General features: G+C 28.6%; 2 protein-coding genes across 4 annotated transcripts; one reads left to right on the forward strand and one right to left on the reverse strand.

Annotated features, from left to right (window-relative positions):
- The first annotated feature begins 1,054 nt into the window (after nt 1-1,054).
- Nucleotides 1,055-8,204, forward strand: LOC135923640 (uncharacterized). Its single transcript, XM_065458500.1, has 4 exons — nt 1,055-1,395; nt 7,338-7,567; nt 7,919-7,972; nt 8,065-8,204. The coding sequence occupies exons 1-3, from the start codon at nt 1,158-1,160 to the stop codon at nt 7,937-7,939; spliced, it is 489 nt and encodes a 162-aa protein (XP_065314572.1). The 5' UTR covers nt 1,055-1,157; the 3' UTR covers nt 7,940-7,972; nt 8,065-8,204.
- LOC135923639 (general transcription factor IIH subunit 1-like) lies at nt 7,979-27,773 on the reverse strand. Of its 3 annotated transcripts, XM_065458497.1 has the most exons (10): nt 27,596-27,773; nt 23,432-23,691; nt 22,925-23,165; nt 17,264-17,428; nt 16,626-16,708; nt 16,033-16,293; nt 15,574-15,855; nt 10,385-10,484; nt 9,124-9,335; nt 7,979-8,152 (listed from the first exon to the last, which is right to left on the reverse strand). In XM_065458497.1, the coding sequence occupies exons 1-10, from the start codon at nt 27,744-27,746 to the stop codon at nt 8,060-8,062; spliced, it is 1,848 nt and encodes a 615-aa protein (XP_065314569.1). In that variant the 5' UTR covers nt 27,747-27,773; the 3' UTR covers nt 7,979-8,059. The 3 variants fall into 3 exon arrangements, with proteins under 3 accessions (XP_065314569.1, XP_065314571.1, XP_065314570.1); XM_065458499.1 differs by lacking the exons at nt 7,979-8,152; nt 9,124-9,335 and having other exon boundaries at nt 10,414-10,484; nt 15,569-15,855; XM_065458498.1 differs by lacking the exons at nt 7,979-8,152; nt 9,124-9,335; nt 10,385-10,484 and adding an exon at nt 11,928-13,833 and having other exon boundaries at nt 15,569-15,855.
- Nucleotides 27,774-27,986: the final 213 nt, after the last annotated feature.

The raw sequence follows: 27,986 nt of genomic DNA on the forward strand, positions 1-27,986 counted from the left end.
AACTCATTAGCGTAGTAAAATCTTTAAAAAAATATAAGGGAGTTGGGTTAAAACTCATTAAATGCATTTTAAAGTGCCCATACACGGGAGTCAACCGTAGAGCCATTTTGTTTGTTTTCATGTCAATTAAACGACATGAATATAATTACATTACACTTATAATTATTGAATCGCTAATCTAGTAGTATTTACATAAGATTGGGTCAAATATCTTTTGCCAGAGTTAAGTCAACACAATTAACATTATCTTAAAGTTAGTGATGCAAAATCGCTCCATTTAAATCGATTTTTCAAAACGGCTAACTCAAAATTTTAGCCAGAAAAATATCGCGTGAGCCTGAAGATTTTGCTCATAGATGGCACCAAAGTTTGTCCATTTATTTGAGAAATCTCAAGGCTTAGCCAATATTTTTCTGGGTAAAATAATGAGTTTGCCATTTTTAAAAAGCGGATCAAATATAAGGATTTTGCATCACTAAATTGCACCATACGTAGGAGTCCGCACTGACGAACCAAACGGGCATGGATTTTGCATCACTAAATTGCACCATACGTAGGAGTCCGCACTGACGAACCAAACGGGCATATTCTTCCTGGAAAAAATGGAAAATAATGACTATTTATTGCTGAGATCTTGTTTAATGGATTATATTGATACATTTTCCGTTATTTGAAATTCATCCAGATATGGAGGATTTATCACTAAAAACGGTTCCCCGAAAAAAAATGTGAAAGAAGGTAGTATTGATAATTAAAAAAAAATTATTAGGCGATTTTATTATAACGATATTAATTTTATAGAAGAGGCAAATCACAACACTAAGTTTTTTCTAACAATGAAACTTTTTGATAGCACTAGAAAAAAACGTGCGCCCCCTCCCCTCCCAGAATATTGAGCGCCCTTGTCAATAATTTAATCTTATATTATGTATTCTGAGATCTAATTAAAAGATAATAAAATTATTGTAAATAACGTAAGAACTATGTCGTATACTCGTTCCGTTAAATTATTGAAGTCATTTTCTTATTTTTAAGCATTCTTTCTATCTTTTTTTATTTATTCTTATGTTTTTCTTTCATTAATGTTTTTCTCTCCATTTGCTCAGACAATGGTTTAATACTAAAAATAAAATAGCATTTCAAGTCAATATTTTTAAATGGAGCCTAACAGTTGGGACTACCAATATTGGGCGGAAAAATCCAAAGGCCGTATAGTGAGAGCTTTGGCCAAGCAATTCTTTATACAGGACCTGAATAAAAAGTTAGAACTCGAAACTCCTAATTATTTGGAAGAAAATGTGCTCCTCAAAAGATTACTCGAGATCGAAACCAGCCAAAAACATTTGGAAAAGCTATTAAATACTCAAATGAAAAAATTGAATGTCATCGAAAGAAGTAATAAAAATTTTTTTTAATGTTATTTACCAATTGCCATTATACAATAAATAGCATGATTTTAATATTTATACATTAGTTAGATTTTTTTATAAATGTTAGGCATCGGAACAAATCGAGAATCCGCAACAATAACCCCTTTTAAAATTATATGAACGGGAATCTCTAAAAGTGTTACTAAAAAAACTAATTCATTTTTTTTTAATTGGCAAGAAGTTTGTCATACTTTTAAAATTAATAAATTTTTAAATATTAAGTTTTCGTTATATAATAATTTAAAATTGATAACTACTTCTGAAACTGATGTTCCACCAGGAGAAATAAGGCCATAAGGGTAGTCAGGGGAGGAGCAAGGGAAAATCCACTCTTCGGAAATTTGCCTGTTCTCATAAATATCATTTTAACCTAATAAAAACTTTATCTCTCGACATCTCTCTCATCCATAAAGAAATACAATATATCACTATAAACATGAAACGGAAATAAAAATTGCTAAAGGTTAATTATTTTTAAAAATAACGATTATAAATCAAAATTTTTAGAAAAAAATGTAATCCAAAAATTATTTTTATAAAAATTTAATATATTACCGATTAACGTGACTAAAGCTCACAAATATATAATGGTTAGATATGACAGTTTTATAAATCTCTCGTATCATCTCACGTTTTTTTCCAACCTTAACACCCAAGAATTAGGTTTTTATTAGATAGTCAACAATTTGTTTACTTCATCAAATAATCCCAAACAAGTATGAACGGAATTGTAAACTATTTGGAAATGTTGAAAAATCTCTCATTCATATAATTCACTAGATAACTCAATACCTCATTTTAACTAATTATTTTTTTAAATTAAATATATTAAGTTTTGAGAACGTTCCACATCCAATTATATTTAATAAAAAATATTTCGCCATAAAGTTTTATATCTTTTGGTATTCTCCAGTTTTTTTACTATACTTTGAAATAGTAAACTTCAGCAATAGTTTTTTTCTCATAATTTTGAACTCCATTAAGAGACTCCCTTTTTCTATACCTTTTTAATAATCAGTATCATGAGAAATATAGCTCCCAAAGACCGACGCCGTATCTAAAATATTGAGATCAGATCAATTCTATGAAAAAGGTTCTTATATATTAAAAAATGCAGTTCAAACGACTATATATATATAAATATCTAAAAATTTAATTTATCATATTTTTTTTTATATTTCGCATTCTTTAAAATTTTTTTTATTTATCAAATTTAATGAATACATGGGCGCCCATATGGCCTGGTTGGGCTATGCCCCCTACAAAAAAATGTATAATTTTATTGCTTTTGAATCCTGCTCTAATGATTTCGATGTATCTTTTGAGTTATTCGAGTTTCAATAGTTTTTATTAAAAACGGTATCAAATAACTAGTTTTATAAAAGAGGCAGATTCGTTTGATATATGATGAAACAAAAATAAATAAGGTTTTCAGTTATGATAGTTTAATTTATATACCATTTTCACTGTACATTAAGTGTTTTACAGCAATAAACAAACGAGGCTTATTTGATAGCGTTTAACCAAAAAAATATATATAGCCACTTCCTGGAAAAAAGTGTATGGATATTTTTGTATGAATTTAATAAACAGGATAACTTTAATTATGTGTAGACCTGTGCGCCGACGAAACTATCGGTGGCCGGCGCAATTTTCAAAAATCTAATCGGTGGCTGGCGGCGCACCGATTTTTAGCCGCCGTCAATAAAATCGGCGTAAATCGGCGCAGTTATAAATTTTTATAACATAATTTTTTTTAATTGCTTATTAATTTTTTTTAAAAAAACAAATAAATGTACACTATTCAACAGATATCTCGGCATATTTTTTAATATTCATTTAATAGAAAACTTATTATATGCAAAATCGATTTCGTAATTTTATAATATCTTGTATAAAAATTATTTTATTTAAATTTTCGGGACATAATGATGATCTCCTTGAATTTAACGTCAATCCCGCGGTTAAGAAAACTCTTTCACTGAGTGTGCTAGTCGCCGGAATGCATAGAATTTTTTTGTCGAGACTGGAAAGATTGGGAAGTTCACTCTTCTTTTCTCTCCAAAAATTTAGAACATCCATATCTTGTGAATGTCGTTTTCCAAGAAAACTGTGGCATTCTTGTTCTAAGTCACCTAACTTGGAATCATAATTTATATTTGTTGAATGTTTATTTGACAATTTTGTTGAATGTTTATTTGACAATTTTGTCAAATAACTTGAATTTAATAATTCATCCTCATTAGCGATATTTACTACCTGATTATCATCATTCACTATAAGTTTAAGATGTTTTATTATAAATTCTGAAGCTGAGCAATTTTGTTCTATTATATACTTTGACACAATTGTCAATTTTTAAAATCTTGGATCTAAAACAGAAGCCAATACCTAGATAATTTTAAATAAAAAATAAAAGAATATACTTATATAATATTATTTGCAGATTACAAACAGGAAATCGTAACGAAAGTTTTTTTAGTATATTTTCCTTAAGTGAAATAATTTCAGAACTATCACTATCATTTACTATTAAATGTGTTTCAATTTCACTTCTAAAAAGTAACGCCAAGTTTAAAATAGGCCCTTTTTGTACTGAAAGAAATTCGACAGTTTCTTTAAATTTTGAAAGAAATGCTAATAGTTCTTCTACCAGATCAGATTCATAATTTGAGAAAGTGCTTCCCAATTCTTTTCAAAACATTATTAATTAAATCCTTATTTAATCCAGATATGCTTTCAGCATAATTAATATACTATGCCAACGTGTTGGGCTTGGGACATTTAATTTTAAGTTTTTCATATACGTGGAATTATTGTTATTATTATCATTGGAATTGCCAATTTGAAAACGGGTACTCGGGTATGGATCAATGCTGTCAAGATCTAACATGTCTAATGTTAAATCTAATGTACTTAGACATTTTCTTTGATATTCCTCGAATTCAAATTCAACTTCTGCAGTTGAGCAGTAATAATTTCTCTAATTCTTTTGCTAAAAATTTCCAGACCATGAATTTTTTATTATCCAGAGTTAGGATACTAAAATTATTTATAGAATTATTAAATGTAGATACATCCATTTTAAAAATATGTAAAATTATTGTAACTTTTGGAATTTTAGATTGAATCAATTCTATAATGAGTCAATATAATTATGATTTTAAAATAGTAGAAAATAAAAATTCATCAAAATCCTGATTGACATTAAAAAATTACAAGAATGATGTTGACCAATTATTAGAATAAAAAGGTATAAAACGACGTGATTTTCTTAAACAGCGGCATTTTCGACGTAACCAAAAAAGGTCGGCCGGCGCACAGGTCTAATTATTTGTAATAAAAACTAATATACTACCACAATGATTTTTGATTTTCTCGCTTCATTAAAATACGCCAATGGATTAGTAGACACAAATATATGGTCTCTTGATGATTGGAATTAGAGATCTGCAAAGTTAGGCCAGGCCCGTACCCGGCTCGAACGGGCTTCGGGCCGGGCCATTTTAAATAATCGGGTCGGGCCGGGCCGGGCCTAATATTTAAAAAAAATTTGGGCCGGTCGGGTCGGACCTTGGGAATTTTTTAAAATATATCTAAATTTATCAATTTTATATTGAATTTTTTATGTAAAATAAAAATATTTGATTTTATTTATGATTTTATTTATTGAAACTAAACGACATATAACATATGTCTTTTATTTTGAGTAATTATAAAAATTAATTTCTATATTTAAATAAATTCGGGCCGGGCTTGGTTGGGAAATTTTATTAAAAAAAATTTCGGATTCGGGTAGGGCCGGCAAATATTTTTGAAAAAAATTTCGGGCCGGGCTTGAAAAATTAGGCCCGATGCAGATCACTAATTGGAATACCCATCTAAAATTTTCGCCCCAAAACAGATATTTTGAGGAAGTTGGTTGAAATGTCCCAAATTGGCTATCAAAAATTTTGACAATTTTTTTAGCCTAAAATGAGTCATGCGTCGCAATATATTAATTTTTGATGCATAAACTTTTATTTGATACATAAATTATAATGATCGAAATATTATGAAGTTAATTAAATGGAGAATGAGGTCAACGCATACTCTTCTTCTATAATGATATCACTCTTTGCTTATGATATATTTTCATTTTCTAAAATTTCAGGAGTTGAAAAACTGGATGATTATATGTAATATCAATAATTTTATGTTGTAAATATAAATTGCATTTTATTGAGATTAACTTCTCAACACGTTCCAAAATAAAACCAAATTCTCTCCAAAACAGCAGCATGATAAGTCTTATAGCGATCATTCTTTACAACATATCAAAGAACATGCTTTGCACTTTCCCATATTTCCATGTTTTAAACTACTCTTTGATCGAAATTCTGAGAGATTGGCTAAAACTCCGATATCAAGATTCTATTCTGCAAGTAGAGCATTGACGGCAGCTTTGCCAGATGTATCTCAACATTAGTTAGTACAAAAATATTGAAATGAATATCAAATATTTGCCGCGAAATGAATATTCTGACAACAAAACTCTTTGCGTTATCTCACTCGCTAATATATATTTATGATCACTTTTGTCAATAAAATTCATCATTGTTTTTTTAATGTTGAAATAATGGAAAATAAATCCGGGACTTAAGATACATTCGATTTATTACTTTCTAATCAAATCTGGGTATAAAGCTCAGTTTAAAATATTCAGTTAGTCTTTATAAGGTAATCAAAAATCAGCTGATATAAAAATCATAATATTGTGATATGGAATATAAATCTTTTTGTAAGTATTTAATGTATTTTGAATTTTCTTAAATGAATATTCAAATATTAGGGATTAATAGTTGGAAATTTTAAAGAAAATTTTGAATTTGTTCCCAGGAATATACCCGAAATTCCCGGATAGTAACTGAAGTCGCTCTAATTACTTAGTTACTTTTATTATAAATGAGGAAATGATTTTGAAGTTTCAAATCAATATTGAAAGAAAATTTGAGGCTCCGGATAAGGATAATTATTTTTAGCCAATTAAAAAGCAAACAAAATTTGAAGATAAACCCAATAAATGTAAGGTGAAGCTTTTCAGAAGTGACAGTGTTATGAATAGCGTTATTATTCAAAAATAGTAACGGGTAACTCAAACTTTACTTTACACTTCAATCATTTGTGTTATATTACCTAATATTAATTTAAATATAAAAAAACAAATATAAAATGGAGTTTAAAAAAACAACTGAGCATAAAAGAAGCACTATTCAGTTTCTTTTTTGGGGAGGGGTATTGTTAAAATAAGACATCTAGAGAGATTAGTATCAAGGCTTATTCTTAAGATTCTAAAAAAACGCCTTTATTATAAAAATATGTCAAATAATTCGGATTATGAACGATCAAATATCAAAATTCTTCTCGAGAAAAGATAAATCTTTAGAAAAGAAAACTTTAACAATTTCCAATGATCACATTTAATACACCCCCCCCCTGCTATCCTCACCCCTTATTGAACAGGTGTTCAGTATCAGTATACACTAAGAGATAAATGATCTAAAACTTTAAAAATTATATTTTTTAAAATGATACCCAATTATTTATTTATTTAAATTTTGGGATTTGTGTAATAAATATGTATCTATTGATGAAATAAAAGGAAAACAATTTCAACCTTTTATATATAAACCGGTTTCAATACCTTAAAAAAAAGTATGGCGATATTTTTTGAATAAGTAACGTAGTTACTATTTTATAAATGTAACGCAAAATTTATTGGCCGTTACTTTTTTGAAGTGTAACGCAACTTCTCAATTGTAAATTTGCATAAGTAATGTAATTCGGCTTAAAAAAATGACGCTTCTTTATGCATCTTTTTCGCAAAATACAGAATTTTCCCAGATTAATTTTTTATGTAAAAAAAAGCTTTACACAGAATTGAAGATGGCATTCAAAACGTGGATAGAAAATATACAGTAAAACCGCTAGAATACATTGATAAAATTCAAATAACGGGACCAATGCATACTACATCTATACCGCCCTCGTTTAAACCACAACAGAACCAAAAAGTAAAAGCGAATGATATAAATAATGGTCCATGCTGGGATGATGTGATGCTAGAGATGATAGCTAAAAGATCTCAACTTAAAAAGGTTACAAAGTTTATTTTTTTAAAAATTCACTTTTAAATAGTGAGGTGGAATATATAAAATAAATCCTACGATTTAAATATAAAAAAAATTCAATTATCCTAAAGCATTATTTTAGTCCAGCAGCGTCAATTGATCCAAAAAAAACTTCCAGTCCCTAATTTCTATTGAATTCCTTGTTTTTAAGTTTATAAGAACCAGTAAAAATTAAATTTTCTATCAACCCAAGATTATTTTGGATCAGTTGAGGGGTATATTTTATTGCCATTCATTTTTTAATAATTATATTTTGGTTAAATTATTATAAAATTGTCACTCAATTTTTTATATTACTTTATTTTATTGTGAAATTAGATAAAAGTAGGGGAGACTTAAAAAGCGATCCATGTCCGTGAAAACTCTTTCAAAGTTAGATTATTTTTTTAAAAATTTTAATTAGTAGTATAAATTTAATATATTCAAGTAATATATATTATAAAATTATATAAAAATGATTCAAGATTTCTGAATCAACAATGCTTTCCTCTTCATCCATCCAGAATATTTTTCCAGCGCCGATCTTATCATTAAGGACATGTGTTCAGTGGCCTTCAAATATTTAATTAATAATTAACATAAAATAAAAGGATATATTACATCTTATGAATATTAGTTTGGTTTTATAATCATCCCAATAAACCTCAACAATCTTGTATTATATATGTGTTATTATAATATTTAAAATGTTTTAAAATAATTTTTTTTAGCATATAAAGAGACCAGAAACATTAGCAAAGCAAAAAATTAATTAAAAAAATATATGAATCAGAGAGAGCTTTTGCATGTTGCTAATCTTATTTTGATAGTAAAAGGTGAAGTGAGATTGAAGAAAATACTAGCATGATAGGCCAGCATAATAAAAAAGCAAAATCCTTTAAGGTAAATAAAATAAAAGATGATGGCTTGAAATAAAAAACATTAGTTGACAAGACAGACCAGTAAGATTATGGGCCAAGTGGTATAGTAATAAATTCAATTCGATGTGCTGTAAAAAAATTAGTTCACAAGAGATGTGGTAATACAAAGGGGGGGGGGGGGGAGAGAGTAAAAAGTATGTAATTATTTGTAAGTGTTTAGTCAATGGATGAGGGTGTTTTCTATTCTATAATTGAATATGGGGGATGGAGTTGCCTTATTTTTTTCTAGAAAATTTTTCTTATTTGGGAATATGATTGATGTGGTGGGAGATAATGATGCATCTCGAGTTTTGAGGGTGGGGTGCGAGTGTGAAAGGTTTCAGAAACACCAGTTCTAACCTAAGGGAAAAATTTATTATGAAATCGTAAGTATTTGTCCGAATATACAGGTAGAACGTTGGCTTTAAAATTTGTTAAGTTAAAGAAATAGCAGTTGAGAATGATCAGATGACTAGGTGGTGTGTCACTGAGCACTGAGAGAAAGGAATACAACTGCGGTATTTAAAAAAGAAATAATTAGAAGGTGATCGGTCGTCATTTGGCAATTACTAAATTTGACTTGATTATGCAGATAGTTACATTTCTTTAATTTATATAAAAAACTTTGATATGAGGATGAGGCGAATTTTTGACGGTTTCTTCGATGCCTTTAATCCTAATAGCATAAAAATTAGTCAAGCAATCCTTCATCCTCTCCAATTTTTTATCGAGGGCAGAAGTGGTGACGGGAAAACAGGCATAAAAATGTCTCAGAAGTTCATTCAGAGCTAGGTAGGCTCGTTTGAGGTCCAAAATTATTTGAGGCGGAAATAGTACTGGATTTGTATTGTAAAGGGTTAAAGTTTAAGGAAAACGAATATCGTAAATTATATAAAAGTACACATGTATTAAAAAATATGAATAAAAAAATAGTCTTAATAGTTTGTCCAGGGTTAAAATGAGTACTTTTTAGATACGATACTATTTGATCTAGGGGCAAAATAATTTAATATTTTGATTAAAGAGAAAATGGATTAATGCCTAAATAATTTTAAACCAGTCGTATTTATGACAATTAGAGATCTGCAAAATTAGGCCGGCCCGTACCCGGCCCGAGTGGGCTTCGGGCCGGGCTTAATTTTATTTAAAATAATCGGGTTCGGGTCGGGCCTAATATTTTTAAAAAAATTCGGGCCGGGTCGAGTCGGACCTTGGAAATTTTATTAAATATATCTAAATTTATCAATTTTATATTGAATTTTTTATGTAAAATAAAATTTTTTGATTTAATTTATTGAAACTAAACGCTATATAACATATGTCTTTTATTTTAAGTAATTATAAAAATTAATTTCTATATTTAAGTAAATTCGGGCCTGGCCGGGCCGGTAAATTTTTTTAAATAAATTTCGGGTTCGGGCCGGGCCGACAAAACTTTTTAAAAAAAATTTTGGTTTCGGGCCGGGCAAAACTTGTTTAAAAAAAATTTCGGGCCGGGCTTGAAAAATTAGGCCCGATGCAGATCACTAATGACAATATTACGAGCGAGAATACAAATATCAACTATTCATTCATGATTATTAAGAATCAGCTGCATTTAGAAGTAAAAAACTTGGTGATATACCTGATTGTAATTATATATATAATATGTAAATAATAAATTCGTATTAAATTCCTATAATTTATTCAGTGGTTAGAGAATAATTAAATAACATGTTTAACAAGCTAACACTAATTGTGTTTGAGAATAAATTTAATTGTGGTTGATTTAAAAAGGATAATGGATATTTGCCTATTAATTAAATACTTGTAAATACTAAATACCATAATTCTTTTTAAAAAAATTAATAAAAAAAGTAATTTTTAATATATAAGAAAAACAAACTTGCGATATCGATTTCTTGAAGCGATGAGTTTTCGACCAATTTACCTCCGGGGGATAAATCGTTCATTACTAGAGTGGAATACTTTGTGAGTGTAGCTTCCTATTTATAATTAAAATAGCATTTTAAATGAGATAACTTACCTACTTTAGAGGGTGGTCCAACTAATAAGCAAAATTAAATTTGTGTGTAAATAAAAATTCTTACACCTGAAAAAAAGTATATTATCCATACAAATAATATTTTATGTATACCAAGAGATAAAAGGTTATGGTTATTCTTAACCCTCTATTGCGTGCTCTCTCAAAAAATTTAATTAAATGATTAAAATTATATTTCCCTAAAAAATTTTTTATAAATCATTTAGATTTTTCATTATTTTATAGCATTGATAAATATTAGCATTTATTATAGAAATAAAATATTTAAACAAATAGGCCAAGAAGAGCGATCTTGAAAAATTAAATTTCCTAAAGTGTATAAATATGCCAATATTTATAGTGGATAATCTGGTGCGGGACCCGCCAATGCCAAAAGGCACTGGAGGACCCGTGGCAACGCCGGGCATGTCTTTTAAACTTTAATGTATATTAATTATTCAATAAAATCATACATAATTGGTTTATGATCGCAGCTGACAGAGTAAGAATGTGCGAAAGTTATTAACAAAGTTTAAGCGATAAGTATTGGGTTCGGAAATTTTTGGTAAGTCTGGGTAAGGTCATTACACAATATTTTTAAAAAAGTTAATTTGATAAAAAGTGAGGATTTTAACATTGTGGCAAAGGACTTTATTTATGCTTGCCCCCTTACTTGAAAGTTTCCGAACCTGGTTATCAAAATGTACATTAGCGATTATCAGGCGCGTAACCAATGGGAGGGGGGAGGAAATTTTACCTCCCCCCTTCCCATCGCAAATTTGACTTCATAAATACAATTTTAAGCTACGTCAAAATTTTGCAATGTCAATCAGGTTTATTTTTGTTGCTAGTTGTATTAATAAATATTTTCCTATAGCTAATTACTTTGTTGAAATTTACAAAAACCAAATTTAGATTTGGTTCAGGTTATTGATTTGGCGGCATAGTATAAACAGGTAAATAAGAATGAATGTAGATGAATATTTCTATAATATTTATTTAGACGTTGAATAGAAAGCTAAATCTTATGATACAACACTAATTAAACCTCGTCAAGCACCTTGGTAATTGCTGTAATATAAATGTTGGCTCAACTGAAGAATATTATAAAATATCCATTTTCATTCCATTCTTAGATATTTACTTTTTTATGGCAATTTAAAGTACGCTTTTTAGATAAAAAAAGAGAAAGTCTTTAGCAATCTGGAAAATAAAATTTAAAAAATTAATATAATTATTATTGAATTATGAATAATTTAAAAGAATAGTTCCAAGATATGACCGGGCCGAAGGCCAGATAAGAATTTTTCCCCTATAAGAAAAATCTGGATACGCCACTGAACTATAGTTTTTATTTAATTTATTATACAATAAAATTATAACGCTTATGTATATACAAGAGTAATCTATCAATTAATGTAGGAGGGGTGTTGTAACGGTATTGTCCTCCGGAGTGTCATATAGCGTCACATTCAACGTTTCATCGAATATGGCTGGGTCGAAGCCCCTCTCTTGCTATTGCATCATCGTTTAGAGCATCGACTTCATCTATCAGATGGATGGGAGTTGAGGCTCTGATCCAAAGAAACGCGTCCTCGATCTTGGGCAATCCTTCAGTGTCTATGCCATGGAAAATGCTATGAGCCTGTTCGTTTCCTCTTGCCAAATGAACGAAATCCAAAAACCCGATAGAGAGCATGATTCTCGTTATCAAGTGCTCACAGGCTGGGGACCTCGACCCTCCCTATTTCACTATCGTGTAGGCCACTTGACTATCCGTGACGAGAGAGGATATCGTTTTGTAATTGTTGAGACCATATTTAGAACCCACCCAGATGGCTAATACCTCCATCTGGTTGATGTGCGGTGTTGCTAAGTCTGGTATCCCAAGCGCGTGTTTTGCTTCATTGAAGGTAAATGAATATTTGTCCTCTAACGCCTCCGCAACTCCAATGTGTGTAGGTGACGCGTCGACATGGATCACCACATTGATTGGGAAGAGGAAGGGGAATGGTTTTATCAGGGTCGCTATCGCGACCACTACCTTCAATCGGTGGGGCTTCTTCATTGTTGAGCATGGTAGCATAGTACGGTGCGAAAACCCTTTATAGCCCGGTTATAGAGTATGTGTAAAGATTAAGTATTCCTAACACTTCCAGAACGATATTACACTCGATACTCATCGATTGTAAAGAATACTTGTATAATATCAATTGACAAAATCGCTAGCTTTGTTCTCCCTGTCCACAAAGCTGTCTTTGTGATAAAGTTGATATCGATGACAAGATAGGTAATCTCGCCTGTAGGAACCAGAACCGATTTTGTATAGTTCACCACTAACCCGCATGTTGTCATGTCCAAAAATGATATCGTATCTTGGAGTACTACGTGATTATGGAATGGAAGATGATGATATCATCCAGAAATACCGAATAGTTTGCATTTTTAAGACTTCGCACAGAGATCTAGTACAACATTTTGCAAGGCATACAGCAAGAATCCTGCTTTCATCGGTAAGGTTTGTATCGATATTTAGCGCTTGACGTGGCGAATCCTAAGAAGCGTCGTCTGCTTTGCGCAAGAGGGATTGAATAGAATGCCGATTTTAAATGGATCTTAGTAGCCTTGTTGGCTAACGCTAACATGGGGGCTATCATTGGGATCGTTTTAAGACGAAAAGAATACTTGATAAAATTTCTAAGTACATTTGAAAACTCTGATATGACCCTCGGTGTGCCGTTTTGCTTGGGTATCAAGAACAATGGTGAGCAGACAGTGGTGTCGTTCTGTTTGATCACTCCCGCTTCTACCAACTGGCTGATAATCGGGGTGTATTTCGAGGCCAATCGAATGAATCGATTCTTGAAGTATCCTACGTGGTCATTGATAGCCTGATTATCGAACTTTGGACAGAATCCCAGCAACGCGATTTTCTTTGTAAATGGTGATTGGGAGGGGTGGGCTTGAAAATTGCAGATAGATTTAATCTGGCTTGTAGATCGACCTCCAAACTATCCGTGGTATCGAGGCCCATGAGTCTAAGCAGTTTATGGAATTTTCCAAACGACGCGCTGACCACCGTTAGCGCAGACGGTGGTAGGATAGTACACTATAGAGAGAAATCAATCTCTATCCGACGACAGCTTGTGCATTATTTCGTTAGTGTCGTTAATGTGGGGTCCATTTTGGAGTTCTGATCTCGTTGGTCTCTTGTTGGTTGGCCGCATGGCCCATGGTTAACTTTAGGGCCTCGATTTCCGATTTGTTTTGTGCCCCCTTCTAGGACATAGATCTTGTGTCGATGCTGGACACTGACGTTTAGTAAATTAATATTTAAGGAGAATGATGTGTTATTGTGTGGTTCATCTTTTCGGTAAGCCTGGGTACGGTGATCAATGTTTTTGAAATAATTAATGATAACAGAAAAAGTCGTCAGATAAGACGCCATTGATCGAAGAGAGCAGCCCAATCAGAGCTATCAACGTTCTACCAGCGAGCATTAAAATAGCTATACCCCCCGCACCACCCGTAAACCATCGAATCCACCTAATTCGTACCTTTTGTTAACCGGGTTGGAAAACTTTCAAGTTAGGGGTTAAAATCCTCCCTTTTTATCAAATTAATTATTTTAAAAACATTGTGTAATGACCTTTGCCAGACTCACCAAAAATTTCCGAACCCAATACTTATCGCTTAAATCTTGTTAAAATAACTTTCGCGCATACTTACTCTGTCAGCCACGATTATAAACCAATTATATATGATTGTATTGAATAATTAATAAACAATAAAGTTTAAAAAACAGGCCCGGGGTGACCACGGGGTCCTTCAGTGCCTTTTGGCATTGAGGTTGGCCTGCAAAATATGAACATTTTTATTCACCTTATTAATACATTTTTATTTAAATTAAAGGAAAGATTCTAAACTGTTGGTTATACTTGAAATACATGCCCTTTCCATCTGTAATTGCACTTTAGATTCCCTGCCTAATATCAAAACATTAATTATTTTAGCTACCTTACCAATTAGTACCTGCACAAATGAAAGGTTTTTTTCAACTATAAAAAGGTTAAAAACCTATTTAATAAATACCACCGGTGAAAAACGTTAAAAGGATTAGCCCTATTAAATATTTATAAGGAGATTATTTTAGATAAAAATTTGATTCTAGATGAATTAGAAAAATCTCAGAGAAAAGTAGACCTCTCTTTATAAATTCAAATCAAAAATTGCAATATGATTATATTAGTTTTAATATATAATATATAATAATTTTTTGGTAAAATGAATTCTAAGTTATAACATTTATATAATTTTTGTATTAACTCTTAAAATTTATGCAATTAATACTATTTTCAATCAAAGTACTGTGTATTAATTATATTTTGATAATATCGTTATATTTTTTTAAATAACATTATTTGCATAAGAATTACTTATTTATTACATTTTTTTAAAATAAAGTTTTTATAAAATAAAATTTTTAATATTATAATCTATATAAAATATCTACATTTTGAAATTTATTTTAAATAATAAAAATAAATACATGATTAAATAAAGGAATGTTACTTATGCTAAAGTATTTTTATATAAAAAATAAAATCTATAATGAAATACTCTAATTTGTTATATGCAAATATTTAAAATAATTTCATGCCTAAGATATAAAGCAATTGATTGTTCATATAAAATGGGAGGTTCCATGAGAATATCCTGGCTATGCCACTGTTCTTTATCATATCCCCCTCGAAATATTAAAATATTTTACTGACAAATTTATTATTTAATATAAAATTTGATAAATAAATTTGTTGTTAGAGATTAATTTTCAATATGTTTGATTGTTTTTTAAATATTACATTGAATATTTTTTTAAAATAGCATTTAGCCTATAAGCAAAATTCTGTCACATGAAAGTCCCTTTCCTTCCATTCGTTTTAGTTTTAAATGGAAAAGGAAGAACTTGGTGACTTCCTCATTTGACATTAGTAAAGTAATGAAAATGAAAACGCTTTCACTGAACAATGTATAATAATTTAATACTTTACATCGAGCGTAGATTGAATGGATAACTTGTCCAAAGCATGCTTAACCGCATCTCTGCAATCTGCTAGGTATTTGGCATCTGATAGATATTGATTATCGGACATTACTATAGGTTCATCCATAATAGGACCCCTAGAGAATTCTTCTGGACTATTAAGCTTAAAAAAAATTTGTTTTTCACCGTGGTTGTCTAAATTATTTTGTTGATCTTTTGTATCTGTAATTTGGTTAGCGCCTTTTATGAGATCTTGGTATTCTAAGCTTAGCTTTTCTTTTAATATGTTCTGTTATCGATAAAAAAAAGATGATCAAATATGAATTAGTAAATATGAATTAGTATTATGTTAAAGTAATTAGATAATTCAAGAGATGTACAAATTTTTAATAGCTGGTACTGATACCTCTTTGAAGTAGAATAATAATAATTTTAAGTGTTTTAAATCGATTTCAAAAAAATTGACCTTAATATTGTTTTTATGGTTAGATCCTTTTCCAGTGGGCATTTCGATAATATCCTGATTAACAATTGTTATGTCCTGCGTCGATAACATAGCATTATCGGATACAAGCCTCTTTGAAGAGGTATTAACATTAATTCCGGTTTCGGATATGTGTTTTCTTTTTGGTAAAGTAGCCTGAGAAAGAAGAATGGAATGTTGATTGAATCGTTGGATTAGAGTAAGTGTTTGATTGTTTATGTCGGAGTAGAGATCGAAAATGGGCTAAATTTTATATTAAAATAAAAATTTAGCGACATATTAATTATATAATTACATTATGTAAAAACAAATCAATTTTTTTTTACATAAAGGTAGACTAATTATCGCTTTTGCGCATCATAAAGTGAAGCTATATTATTTGGCTCATATTAAATAAAATTCTAATCGCAACAAATATCGCGATAATTAGATAAATGTTTGAGGGACGGAAGGAGGGATTTTATAGTAATGATAGACTTACGAAATTTAAATTATACAATAAATCTTGTTGCAAAAGTAGTATAATACTTCAAAAATTTCATTATTTCAATTTATATTTTTATGATATATATTACTTCAGAATACACGGTTTCGTCATCAAAGTTTTCTAAATCTAAAAGAGGATTGGGTTCACCTTTCTCGATTTCTTCTTGGACGCCTGGTTTTAATGATATATGTATATTATGTTATGAAATTATTCTAAAATTATAGTGAACCATAAATAAATATGTTAATCCGAGAAATTATAAAGTAAATATTAAGATGAATATTTTTGTAGCTTATATTAAAAAATAGTAACTAATTTATACCTGTCTTCCACTTCACTCCCAAATTCTAAAATTTTTTGGATTCAAATTCCAATTTTTTTACGTTTAAAACTAGATAAGGATATAAGAAAAGATATTTAAGGTATTCGGTGTTTATATTACAATTCTTAATCCCTTTTGCGCAATGCAAAATCTATGCTATTGTGATATCTGATCAAAGTAACCATTTTTATAACAAACAAGGAAACCTAAAAGATTTATAAAAAAAGAATATACTTAAATTGATAATTACTCACATTTAAAATAAACTATGATGTATATATTAAAGCTCTTTATGGACCCGTTGCCAACCAAGTTCGGTCGGATTTTTGAAAAAATGGGCCCGGATAGGTCGGGCATTTAGATTCGATGCATGGCTTCAATACGCTATAAAACAATACACGCACTTTTTTCGTCAATCCTGAGGCATTCGGAAAAAAAGTAGTCTTTGCTATTAGCCGATTGTTTCGTTAGATTTCTGTCCCGGTAAAAATAGTGAGACTGAAAAAATTTTGTCCAAAATTCTATATCCGATATAACGTGAGGCACATGTTCCTCGTGCTTTTGTTTAACTGTAAAAAAAATTAAAAATGTAATAAATAAAGTGTTAGAATAAAATTATGAATGAATGTAAACTTTAAATCTTAATTAGGAATCGAAGCTCTCAGAACGGGCAAATCTAGGAGCCGGAAGCTGAAATTTTCAGAAACACGTCAAATTACCGGAATTTCCAAAAATTTTAAAAACCGGAACCATTTTTTTAAAAAATATTCAGAAACAAAACCTTTTTTGTCCAGGTTATAAACTTTGTTTTAAATGAATATTATAGGATTCTTTCTAACTCCTGATCAATTTACAGAACAAAGGTTTAAATCAGAAACCTACAAGCGCGGACTAAAAAGTGGTATGATTCGTAAAATATTTTAAATCCGAAAGGTTTAAAAAATTATAAATTGCAGGATCAATTTTTTTAAAAAAAATTTAAATTATAATTAATCAGTTGGGAAATCAATATAGTGGAATTTTAAAAATTCTGGACATGTCTGTAAAACGATCAAAAATAAAAATCCGGGTTGGGCCATAAAATTCCGGGCAGGACAATAACGTAAAAATTTTTTCAGATCCGAGCCGGGTTTAAAATGTTGACCCCTATAGGTCTCTAGCTTAATGTTAATCTAATATTTGGTGGCTATAATAAAAACGAATGAAGGGAATCCTAAGTAGGGATGTACAGATATTTTTTATCGGATCGGGCTGATATTTCATCTTTTTTAATATCGGTTATCAGTCAATATTATAAAATTTTCCATGGCGTAGGAAATTTATTACAAATTTGATAATATATATGTATTATGTAAATAAATGTTTATATATGTAGTAATATTATATATATTCTACTTTATATCTTAATGGTCTTTTATTTATAATATATTATCTGTCTGTATATTGTTATGCGGCTATAAATCAAATATTTAAGGTATCGATAATTACAATAGTTATTTATTTTCTTGTTGAAATAATATTCTAATGTTTTTTATATCCAATTAACTTTTACCAAAAGATATATATATACTTATGAATTGTGATAAAGATTATTATTTTATTACTTAAATAAATCTCTTTAATTCTTGTCTAACTCGATCCTTAAAATCCCTATATGGTGGATGATAGGGGAACCAGCTTAGTGCGCTGGTGGGGAAGGAGCTACATATAATTACTTTCGCTCGCATGGTATGGAAAACGACGCATGGTATGTTACCAAAGATGAAGAGTCGTTTATTAAAAGAAAAATTAATGATGGACAAGATATGAAAACAATTGCCGTATATTCCTGCGCTCAATTGAATGGTATTTAGGACGAAGAGCTGCGTTTAAAAACATTGTAATTACACATTATTTTACATTCAAAAATTCGTGCTTTTAATTTTTTGTCAAGTATTTAGATTAATTATAAATCATTTTAATTTTTTTGACAAGCATTTAAATTAATAATAGACATAATTTATTTTAATAACAATTTTTAGTATAATAATATTATTAACTGGTAAGTGTAATGTAATATATAATGTTAATCCATTTTAGGATATTATATGATTAATTACATTTATTTAGTTTAATAAAGCCTGTTAATAATGTAATATTTAAAGTTAATCCATTATTAGAATTATGATTACAATTAGAAGTCTGCATTGGGCGTCTCGGTCGGCCCGCCCATCTAAGTGGGCAGGCGGGTGGGTGGGCAAAAAATGGGCAGGCGGGTGGGTGGGCAAAAAATGAGCAGGCGGGCGGGATAAAAAATTTTAAACTATGAGCGGGTGGGTGGGCGGCTAAAAAATTTAAACAATGGGCAAGCGGGTTAAAAAAATTTAAAATAATTTAAGTAAATATTCATAAAAAATTGTTCCTATGAACTTTTTGGATATTAAAAAATATTTTTTTGTATCATAAAAACTTTTTTCTTAAAATAAATAAACTTTTTTGTATATTAAAACTACTTTGGTGGAAACGACAAGAAAGAGATTTGCCAAAGCTATCAAAATTAGCAAGAAAAATATTGGCAATTCCTGCAACTAGTGCTTCTTCTGAACGAGGATTTAGCATTGCTGGAAGGTTTTTAGAACAAAGAAGAACGTGTTTGAATCCAGGAAATGTCAATTCATTATTATTGCATTATAATTACATATAATATCAATTTTATATATTTTTTCATAAATATTTTATTTGATCAAATAAATTATCCATAATTTAAATTGAATATTTTTTTATGCTTAATATAGTAATTTCCTAAATTATAAAACTTTTTGTAGAGATGTAATGCTGAATTTTTTTTATTAGATGCTTAAAAAATTGAAAGAATGGCCATAATTAAATTTAATAATAGCAAGCTTGGGTTAAAAAATTTTTGTAAATAATGGGTGGGCGGGTAAAAAATTTTAAACTAATAGGCGGCCGGGCGGGTAAGGAATTTTAGGCTAATGAGCGGGAGGAGGGTATATTTTTTCTTCATTGGGCTTATGGTCCAAAAACCCGCCCAATGTAGACCTCTAATTACAATTATACGGTCAATAAGCCCCGTATAGTGAAAATTATAGTTTTTTAAGTTAAAATTATAATTACGAGACTAGTATGGAGAGTTATATTGATCCCCCCCCCACCCTTTTTTTATGAATTGTTGGCATATTATTATTATTTCATCCTTTTACCTATATAACATACTTTTTTTCTCTCTCTTTTTTTAAATTTTATTCGATGCATGTAGTAATACTATATATATTTTACTTCATATTTTAATGGTCTTTATATTTAAAGTATCGATAATTGTAAAAGTTTATTTTCTTGTTGAAATAATATTCAAATGTTTTGTATATCCAATTAACTTTTATCGAAAGATATATACACTTATAAATTGTGATAAAGATTATTATTTTATTATTTAAATAAATATTTTTGTTCTTAATTCGATCCTTAAAATCCCTACAATATAAATAAGTGATTTATCTATAAAAATATTTTATATACTTTTAGATTCATGAATATAAACTATAACTGATCATTATAATATATTTAAATGACTTATGTTATGGTATAGTTAAATTATAGATGTTATTCAATTAAAAAGTATATGATGAGTAGATATATATAGTGATGTAAAATAACTCCATTTGAGCCGATTTTTAAAAAACAATTACTCAATAATTTAGCCAAAAAAATATTGCCTAAATCTCGAGATTTCGTTAATAGATGTCCCCTTCGTGTCATCTATGATCAAAGTCTTCAGGCTTGCGTAATATTTTTCTGGATAAAATTGTGAGCTCGCCGTTTTAAATAATTGACTCAAATGGACAATTTTGCAACACTAGATGTATGCATTAAAAATTAAAAAGATTAGTATGTTTACAGAATACAAAATCAGATATGATATCGGATCGGTAATCGGTCGATATCAATTTAATATCGAATCGACCTTCAAAAAGTATAGAACCTTATAAAGAAAATCTAAATAGTGAGTGAGTTAGCTTACTTTTTTTTAAATATAAAGATGATTTTTTTATTTAAAAAAATAATAAAAGGTTCAATGTAAAAGGGTGGTTCCATGTAAAATCGCTAAAAGTTTAGTACAAAATTTAATCTAAATTTTAAAGTGAGCCTAAAAATATACAGAGATATTGGCCTAAGTCCAAAAGTACGGTATGTTGATTTTATTAAATCTTTATTGATTAAAATTTTTATTTTTTCGTTAAATCTTTTACATTTTTAGTGATAATAAATAAAGAATATATGAAATATTGTCCTAAAGTAATGAAGCTAAGCAAATTGAATTATATTGAGTGACCATATGTAAGAGTACCAACATAGTTAAGCTGCATTGAAAAGATAATTTTTATATAAGGTTAGTGCAAGTAAAGGTAAACCACAAGCTCAATATTTGTATCATGCACTTTAAATAATAACTATTGCTAAGAACATTTTATTATAAAATTTATTTTTATTAATAATGATAAGTGTATCAGAGACCTGCAGAAATACCATTTGCACAGTCCGGTCAGGATTTTTTTTGGCCTGGTCCGGATTTTTTAAAAATATATATTTATTTTAGTTTTTATAGCTAAAATATTTGGTTTTAAAATATGCGGCCCGGCCCGGGTATCTTTTTCAAGAAAAAATCAGGCCCCGGGTATATTTAAAAGAATTAAAATACGGCCTGGCCCGTGTACCTGGGCCTAAAGGTTGCCGATGTATACTAAGAAGGAATAAATAAAATTCATATCCATGAATTATCATTTAAGGTTAGATATTAAATTCTTATGAATTTAGTGACAAGCACTCTTTTAATTTATAGAAGGAGTACGGTTTCGCTTTTTTGTTAATGTATTCTACGTGAAAACATCCTTTCACTTACAACTGATGTTGTTTGATGTGATAAGAAATCCTTTTTTCGTCATTGATAATTTAGCAAAGCGGTTGGAAACTGCAAACATAATGGTTCAAAGGATTCGTCGGGCGAGGAAATGGACGATTATATTGGAGAAAATGTTGCAAAATCAACAATTAACGTTTGGATTGGTGTAATTCTAATTCCAACCGCTTTCTTAAATTAGCAATGATGGCAAAAGGTTTTTTTTTATAACATCAAACAGCATCAGTGATGTGTGAAAGAATGTTTTCACGTGCTAGAGATACAATAGAAACCTACCATTGTCCGGCACGGCCCGAATTTTTTTTAAAAAAATTTTCGGCTCGGTTTGGGTTTTATATTTTTAGGCCCAGCCCGTTTATAAAAAAAAATCAGGGACGAGAACCCGAACCCAAACCTTCAATATTTAGATGAACCCAAATCCCATACCCTTTTCTTAAATTTAGGGTTCATACTTCTTTTTTTTAATTTTAAAATTTATTTTTTTTATTCTAAACTTTTATTTTATTTATTTTAAATTATATGTTAAAAATAATATAATATAAAAACATGTAATTTACGATTTTTATTTATAAAAGAGTTCTTATTTAAAACAAACATTTTTTGATCATTTTTTCGTGGAATTATTTTTGTTATATTAAATAGTCGGCCATTTTTCGTAAAAATTTTTAAAATAGAAATATATGTGTTGTAAATATATTATATATTATAATTATGATGATAAATTATTTTTATGGCGATACTAATTAAATTTTTAAAAAATATGATGTTTCTATTATTTTAACTATTTTAATAGGTCATTATTTTTCTGGTCTCCGAACCCTGAACCCACCTGAACCCGAACCGGGAGAGATTTTTCACTGAACCCAAACCCGAATTTATTTTTAAGAAGGAGGGTTCTCGCCCCTGAAAAAAATTCTTTAGGCCTGGCGGCCTAGGTATATTTAAAAAATTAAAATACGTGCAGATCTCTCTGATACATTTAAGCAATCGTACTTCATCGAGAACAAGAATGTTTGTCAATAATAAAATTTATGTTTCATTCGTTTTAACAGGTTGTCGGAAAATCTCGTTTTGGGGATGATTTGTAATACAATGCCCCTATAAAAATTTTACGCCCCTCTCAATTGAGATAGATTTTCAAAATTCTAACCTGAAGGATATATCCTGAATATCGAATCTATGATATCTGATGTCAAATTATATTTTATTCCGTTGGCGCCGTCAGATTGAGGTGTCAAGTCGGAAAGGAAGGAGGCACTAACCCCTATTAATTGCTTATGACTTCGGATTATATTTGAGTCCACATTTTCTGTCTTATTCAGTTGTTCGTTATCCAAAGATTTTTGATATTTAGATACGTAATTTCCCCAAAATTCTTCGGGGGTAATAATCTGTAAAAAAAATAATATGTATGCACAAATAATACTTAAAAGATAATTAAGCAAAAATAAATCATGATTGAAAAAGAGAAATGATATAATAAAATGTATCAATCATAAAATTATATTTAGTAAATTACAATTGAACTTCTAACTCCTCTCAAAAAATAGGGATAAAAAAAATTTATATTGAATGAGACACTTTAACGCGTTTACTAATAGACAAAAAATTATTCATTTTTTATAAAATGAGAGAAATAGGGGAATATTTGTTTTACCTGGGTAACGACAAGCTCCTTGTATAGCGTAAATAATTGAGGATTTTTTTGTAACAACAAGTTTTTTTTTTCCAATTGAGCATCGACCTGTTTCCTGAATCGAGGCAGTAACTGTTGCAAGAGATCTTTGACTCTCAGTCGATCCTGTAATTGTCTTTCCGTGCCCTCCGGAGAATTGAAATGAAAATTGGAGGTTTCCCCACTATGCAAAACTATTTGTAGTTGAATTTTCACCTTACCTTCAGGCGAAATCTTTTGAGCTTGTTATAAGCAAAGGATAAAATAAAAATCATTTATCATATAATATTAAATTATTAATATTCAATGGAAAATAAAAATTGCACATTTTTAATACCATAATGTTTAATGCATGAACATTATTCATTATAAGCGGGTGTTTTATAGGTTATGTCAAGGATTGACTGGATAGGCCAGTTTACATCTATATCTGATTCCTCCAACTTCTATAATTGTACATTTATGAAAAGGAGCGAGGAGCGATATAGTGGTAATCAAGAGATCTGCAAAGCCCAGCTTCTGTCCAAAATCTAGACCCGAGAGCCGGGCAAATTTTAAAAAATAAATTATGAAGGGTTGGACAATTTTTATTAAAAAAATTCAGGCCGGGACAATTTATACATAAAAAATCAGGCAGGGCCTCGCAAATCTGTTCTTTCATAAAATTTTATTATGATAGCCCGGGAATTTAAATTTAAATGTTATATTTTTTTGAATTTCAAACAATATTTTGACTAATACTAGCTTATTTCTTTGTATTTTAAAAGCTATCTACTAAATATATAAATAATTAAGGATGTATTTTTTTATCAGATCGGATCGGGCCGATATTTCATCCTTTTAAAATATCGGCTATCGACTGATATTATAAAATTTTCCGATCAGATAAAATAGCGTTTTAATTTTATAAAATATGTCTATTAAAATGAGATGATATAAAAATTTTTAGTATCTAAAAACCATTCATTTTTTAAATAAGATAAAAATCTATTTTAATATTATTTAAATATATATTTCAAATTTCATATTATATTTGTTTATTACTTATTATGTAAATAGATTAATTTTATTATAAGTGATTTATCAATAAAAATATTTTAAATACTTTTAGATTCATGAATATAAACTATAACATAACATTATACTCTATTTAATAAGATTTTATACTATTAAAAAGATGGGATGAGTAGATGCATGTATTAGAAATTAAAACGATTAGTATGTTTACATAGATAATTAGATATAATATTGGATTGGTAATCGGCCGATATCAATTTAATATCGGATCGACATCCAAAAAGTGGTATCATTACACCCCTAATAATAATTATAAGAAATATATAAATTTTAATATCCAATAATTCTTTTTGTACTTAATATTTAAAATTTTACCATTTTTTATAAAATTTTGGCATAAGTTATAATTATCTCAATATTTTTTATCTAAGCATAGTAAATCAAAATAAACCAATATTTTATAGTTTAAGGTTAGTTCTATCTTATAAAAATTATTCATTTGAAATCTGGGGCATTTATGACATTTTTTTCATAAGATTATTGAAAGGTGAAATATCAATATCAATTAATACAATATAATGAGGAAATATAAAATAATTAATAATTATAATACTGAATATTTTCTTTATAAAGATAGGAGTCTCAAATTTATATGATAAGTTTCTACTAAGAAGACTATCTATATCATCAGCTAAAATACCTAAGTTCAAGGTTTATCAAAGTTGGAAACCTTTGAGCAATAACCTTCCAAAAATCAAGAGGAACAATTGGAGATAAAATATTGATATGTTCGTTAATTAATCAATAAGGATTTACAAGAAATGAAAATTAATTCAAAAATAAATAAAAATGTGTGTAAAAATAAAATTATGTAAGTTTATAAAAACGTATCAGTTGATCCAATATTTTTTCAAAAAGTCTAATAACTGCACCAATTCCATACCAATATTTAATATCAGTATAGCCCTAATATTTTTCAGTAAAGTATATAGTATGTGAAAAATTAATCATGATTAAGTTAAGAAGTTTGTGAGTTATAAGTTTTTTGGAGCTTGGGTCCATAAAAACCTTTTGAGTCATGCATTAACTTTTTTCATGTTTTAGTTTTGATATATTAACTATAAAATAAAAAGAATAAAAATTCTATTATATTTGAATCTTAATTATTATATAGCATCATCAATTTTATTGATATATTTTTTTATATCATACTGTGGCATTTTAAAATAATTTTCCACTTTTTTAATCTCTTTGGCTGTCATAAATTTTGAAATTAGTTAGTAATAAAATTGTGTTTATTTAATATATATTTATAATATAAAAGCTATAAATTAATTTTATTTTGAGATATACCATATCTAAATTGGGGTCTAAGTGAATCTTACCTAGGGTTACCAGATCTTGCAGAGTGGAAAAGAGAACATATTTATTTTATGTATTATATTAAAATCAGGCAAAAAAATTTAATTGATTTTATTTTTATTAGATATATCAATAATATTAAATAAAAAAATTATATATTTTGTATAATATTATATTTTTCACTTGCCAATATTTTTCTTAATTATTTATAAAAAAACTTGGCATAAAATTGATATAAAATTATATTGTATACATATAATTGCTTTTATAGATTCGACTGATAATATATTCCTCTCATTTGTCCATTGACTATATATTAAAGAAAATATTCTTTCAACATTAGCATTATGAGCTAATATAACAAAAATAAAGCTTGCTAAAATTAGCAGTTCATGGTGTTGCTTAAGAATTAAAATATCTAAGAAATATTAAACCCATTTCTGATATAGAGAAAGTTTTGTATATTCTTCACAATTCATTTTATTAATAATATATAATTTAAGGTTGCAGAATTGTCAAATTACTTATTTTTCAAGAAATTGATAGAGTTCTCTAACTGACCATTTTTAATTTCCATACATTGGAAACATTCCTTCTAAAGGTTATGACCAAAGATCTAAATATTCAATGCAACATCTATAATATTAATAAATTCTCTTTCATTGCATCTAGTTGGATTTTTTGTCCCATTATAATATTTAACTCAAATATTGATTTTACTTTTAATAGAAAAAATTTTCTTTCAGCTAACAAATGTTTTAATGATTTTTAATGGTTTAACATTTTTATAACTGTATTATTTTCTTCCTTAACTAATTTTATTTTTTTATCAAACACATATACATCAAGGAATGGGCAAACTCCAAATATGCTTCATTTTATCATTTTTAAAAATTTTATGATAATATATGGTGGATTGTTAATAGAAAGTACATTAATGTTTCATACATTTCAAGAAATCATAAATAGAAAAAGAGCTATCATGTTATTGAGTGATAAAGAAGTTGTTTATAACCAAGCTCTACAAATTCACAAAACTCTTTAAGCTCGTCAGTTCTGACAATATAAATTGAAAAGTAATTGTCGACTTTCATAACAAAACTCTCCAAATCTATTGATAGGTCATCAAATCCAAACAGAATGTCATTGTGTAATATATGGGCAGAACAACTCACTCCAATTTACTATTTAATCCAGAATTTTTTAGTTTGTAGAAAACATTATTTATAGCTCACTGTCTTATACCAAAATTTGCATTACAATTGTCTCCAGAAAAGACAATCAATTTAGATGTTAAAATATTTTTGTCCAATTGTATATTGATATATCTAAAATTGATGCGTTTCTTTGTTAAAATACTGAATCAAAATGGAAAATATTTATAGATTTCCATGATTACCAAAATCTGTCAAAATGGAAATATAATTTGTTTTTGATATATTGTTTAAAGCATAATCTAAAGAAAATAATTTTTATGAACAAAATTTCAGTGAATGACCTGATAGTGGAAAATTTTTTATAGGACATATTTAATAGAAAATAGATACCAGACATGTATTTTTAGCATCCAAAAAGAGGACATCTGGTAAGCCTAATCCAACTTAGACTTTCATGTAATTTTTTCCACCAGTGTGATGAGTCTTACTTAACTTTGATATTTTTTAAATATCTATTTAATTAGTTTAACATTTTGTTACCTTAAATTTACCACAATATATTTAAAATAACATAACATATTTGTATTTCAAATATATTAATAATAATAACTTTTAATATCTGAATATTTATAGCTAACAGAAAAATTTTGAGATTTTTCCATTGACCATGCCATACGCTCTGACATAATGTATAAAGATCCGTCAACTTTTTTATGTCGAACATGGGTTATCAAGGCATACACTTCTTCGGAAGATTTCATTCTTCACAATTCCTGCATGAATATAATAGTTTTGATAATATTATAAGATTGATTAGCCAATTGTGACAGGTTTAAATAGTGATATTTGATTAGATACAATATCAATATTATATGATGGATATAATTCATGTAATAGAGAACTGTAAGAATCAAATATTTATATATAGTGAAAATAAAAAAAGCCGCCAAACCTAAGATTTATACATGGGAGGCAGTGGCATATCCAGAATTTTCATTTTC

Source organism: Gordionus sp. m RMFG-2023, chromosome 2, assembly GCF_954871325.1.
Source record: "Gordionus sp. m RMFG-2023 chromosome 2, tfGorSpeb1-WG-v2, whole genome shotgun sequence".
Classification (NCBI taxonomy): Eukaryota; Metazoa; Nematomorpha; class Gordioida; order Chordodea; family Parachordodidae; genus Gordionus; species Gordionus sp. m RMFG-2023.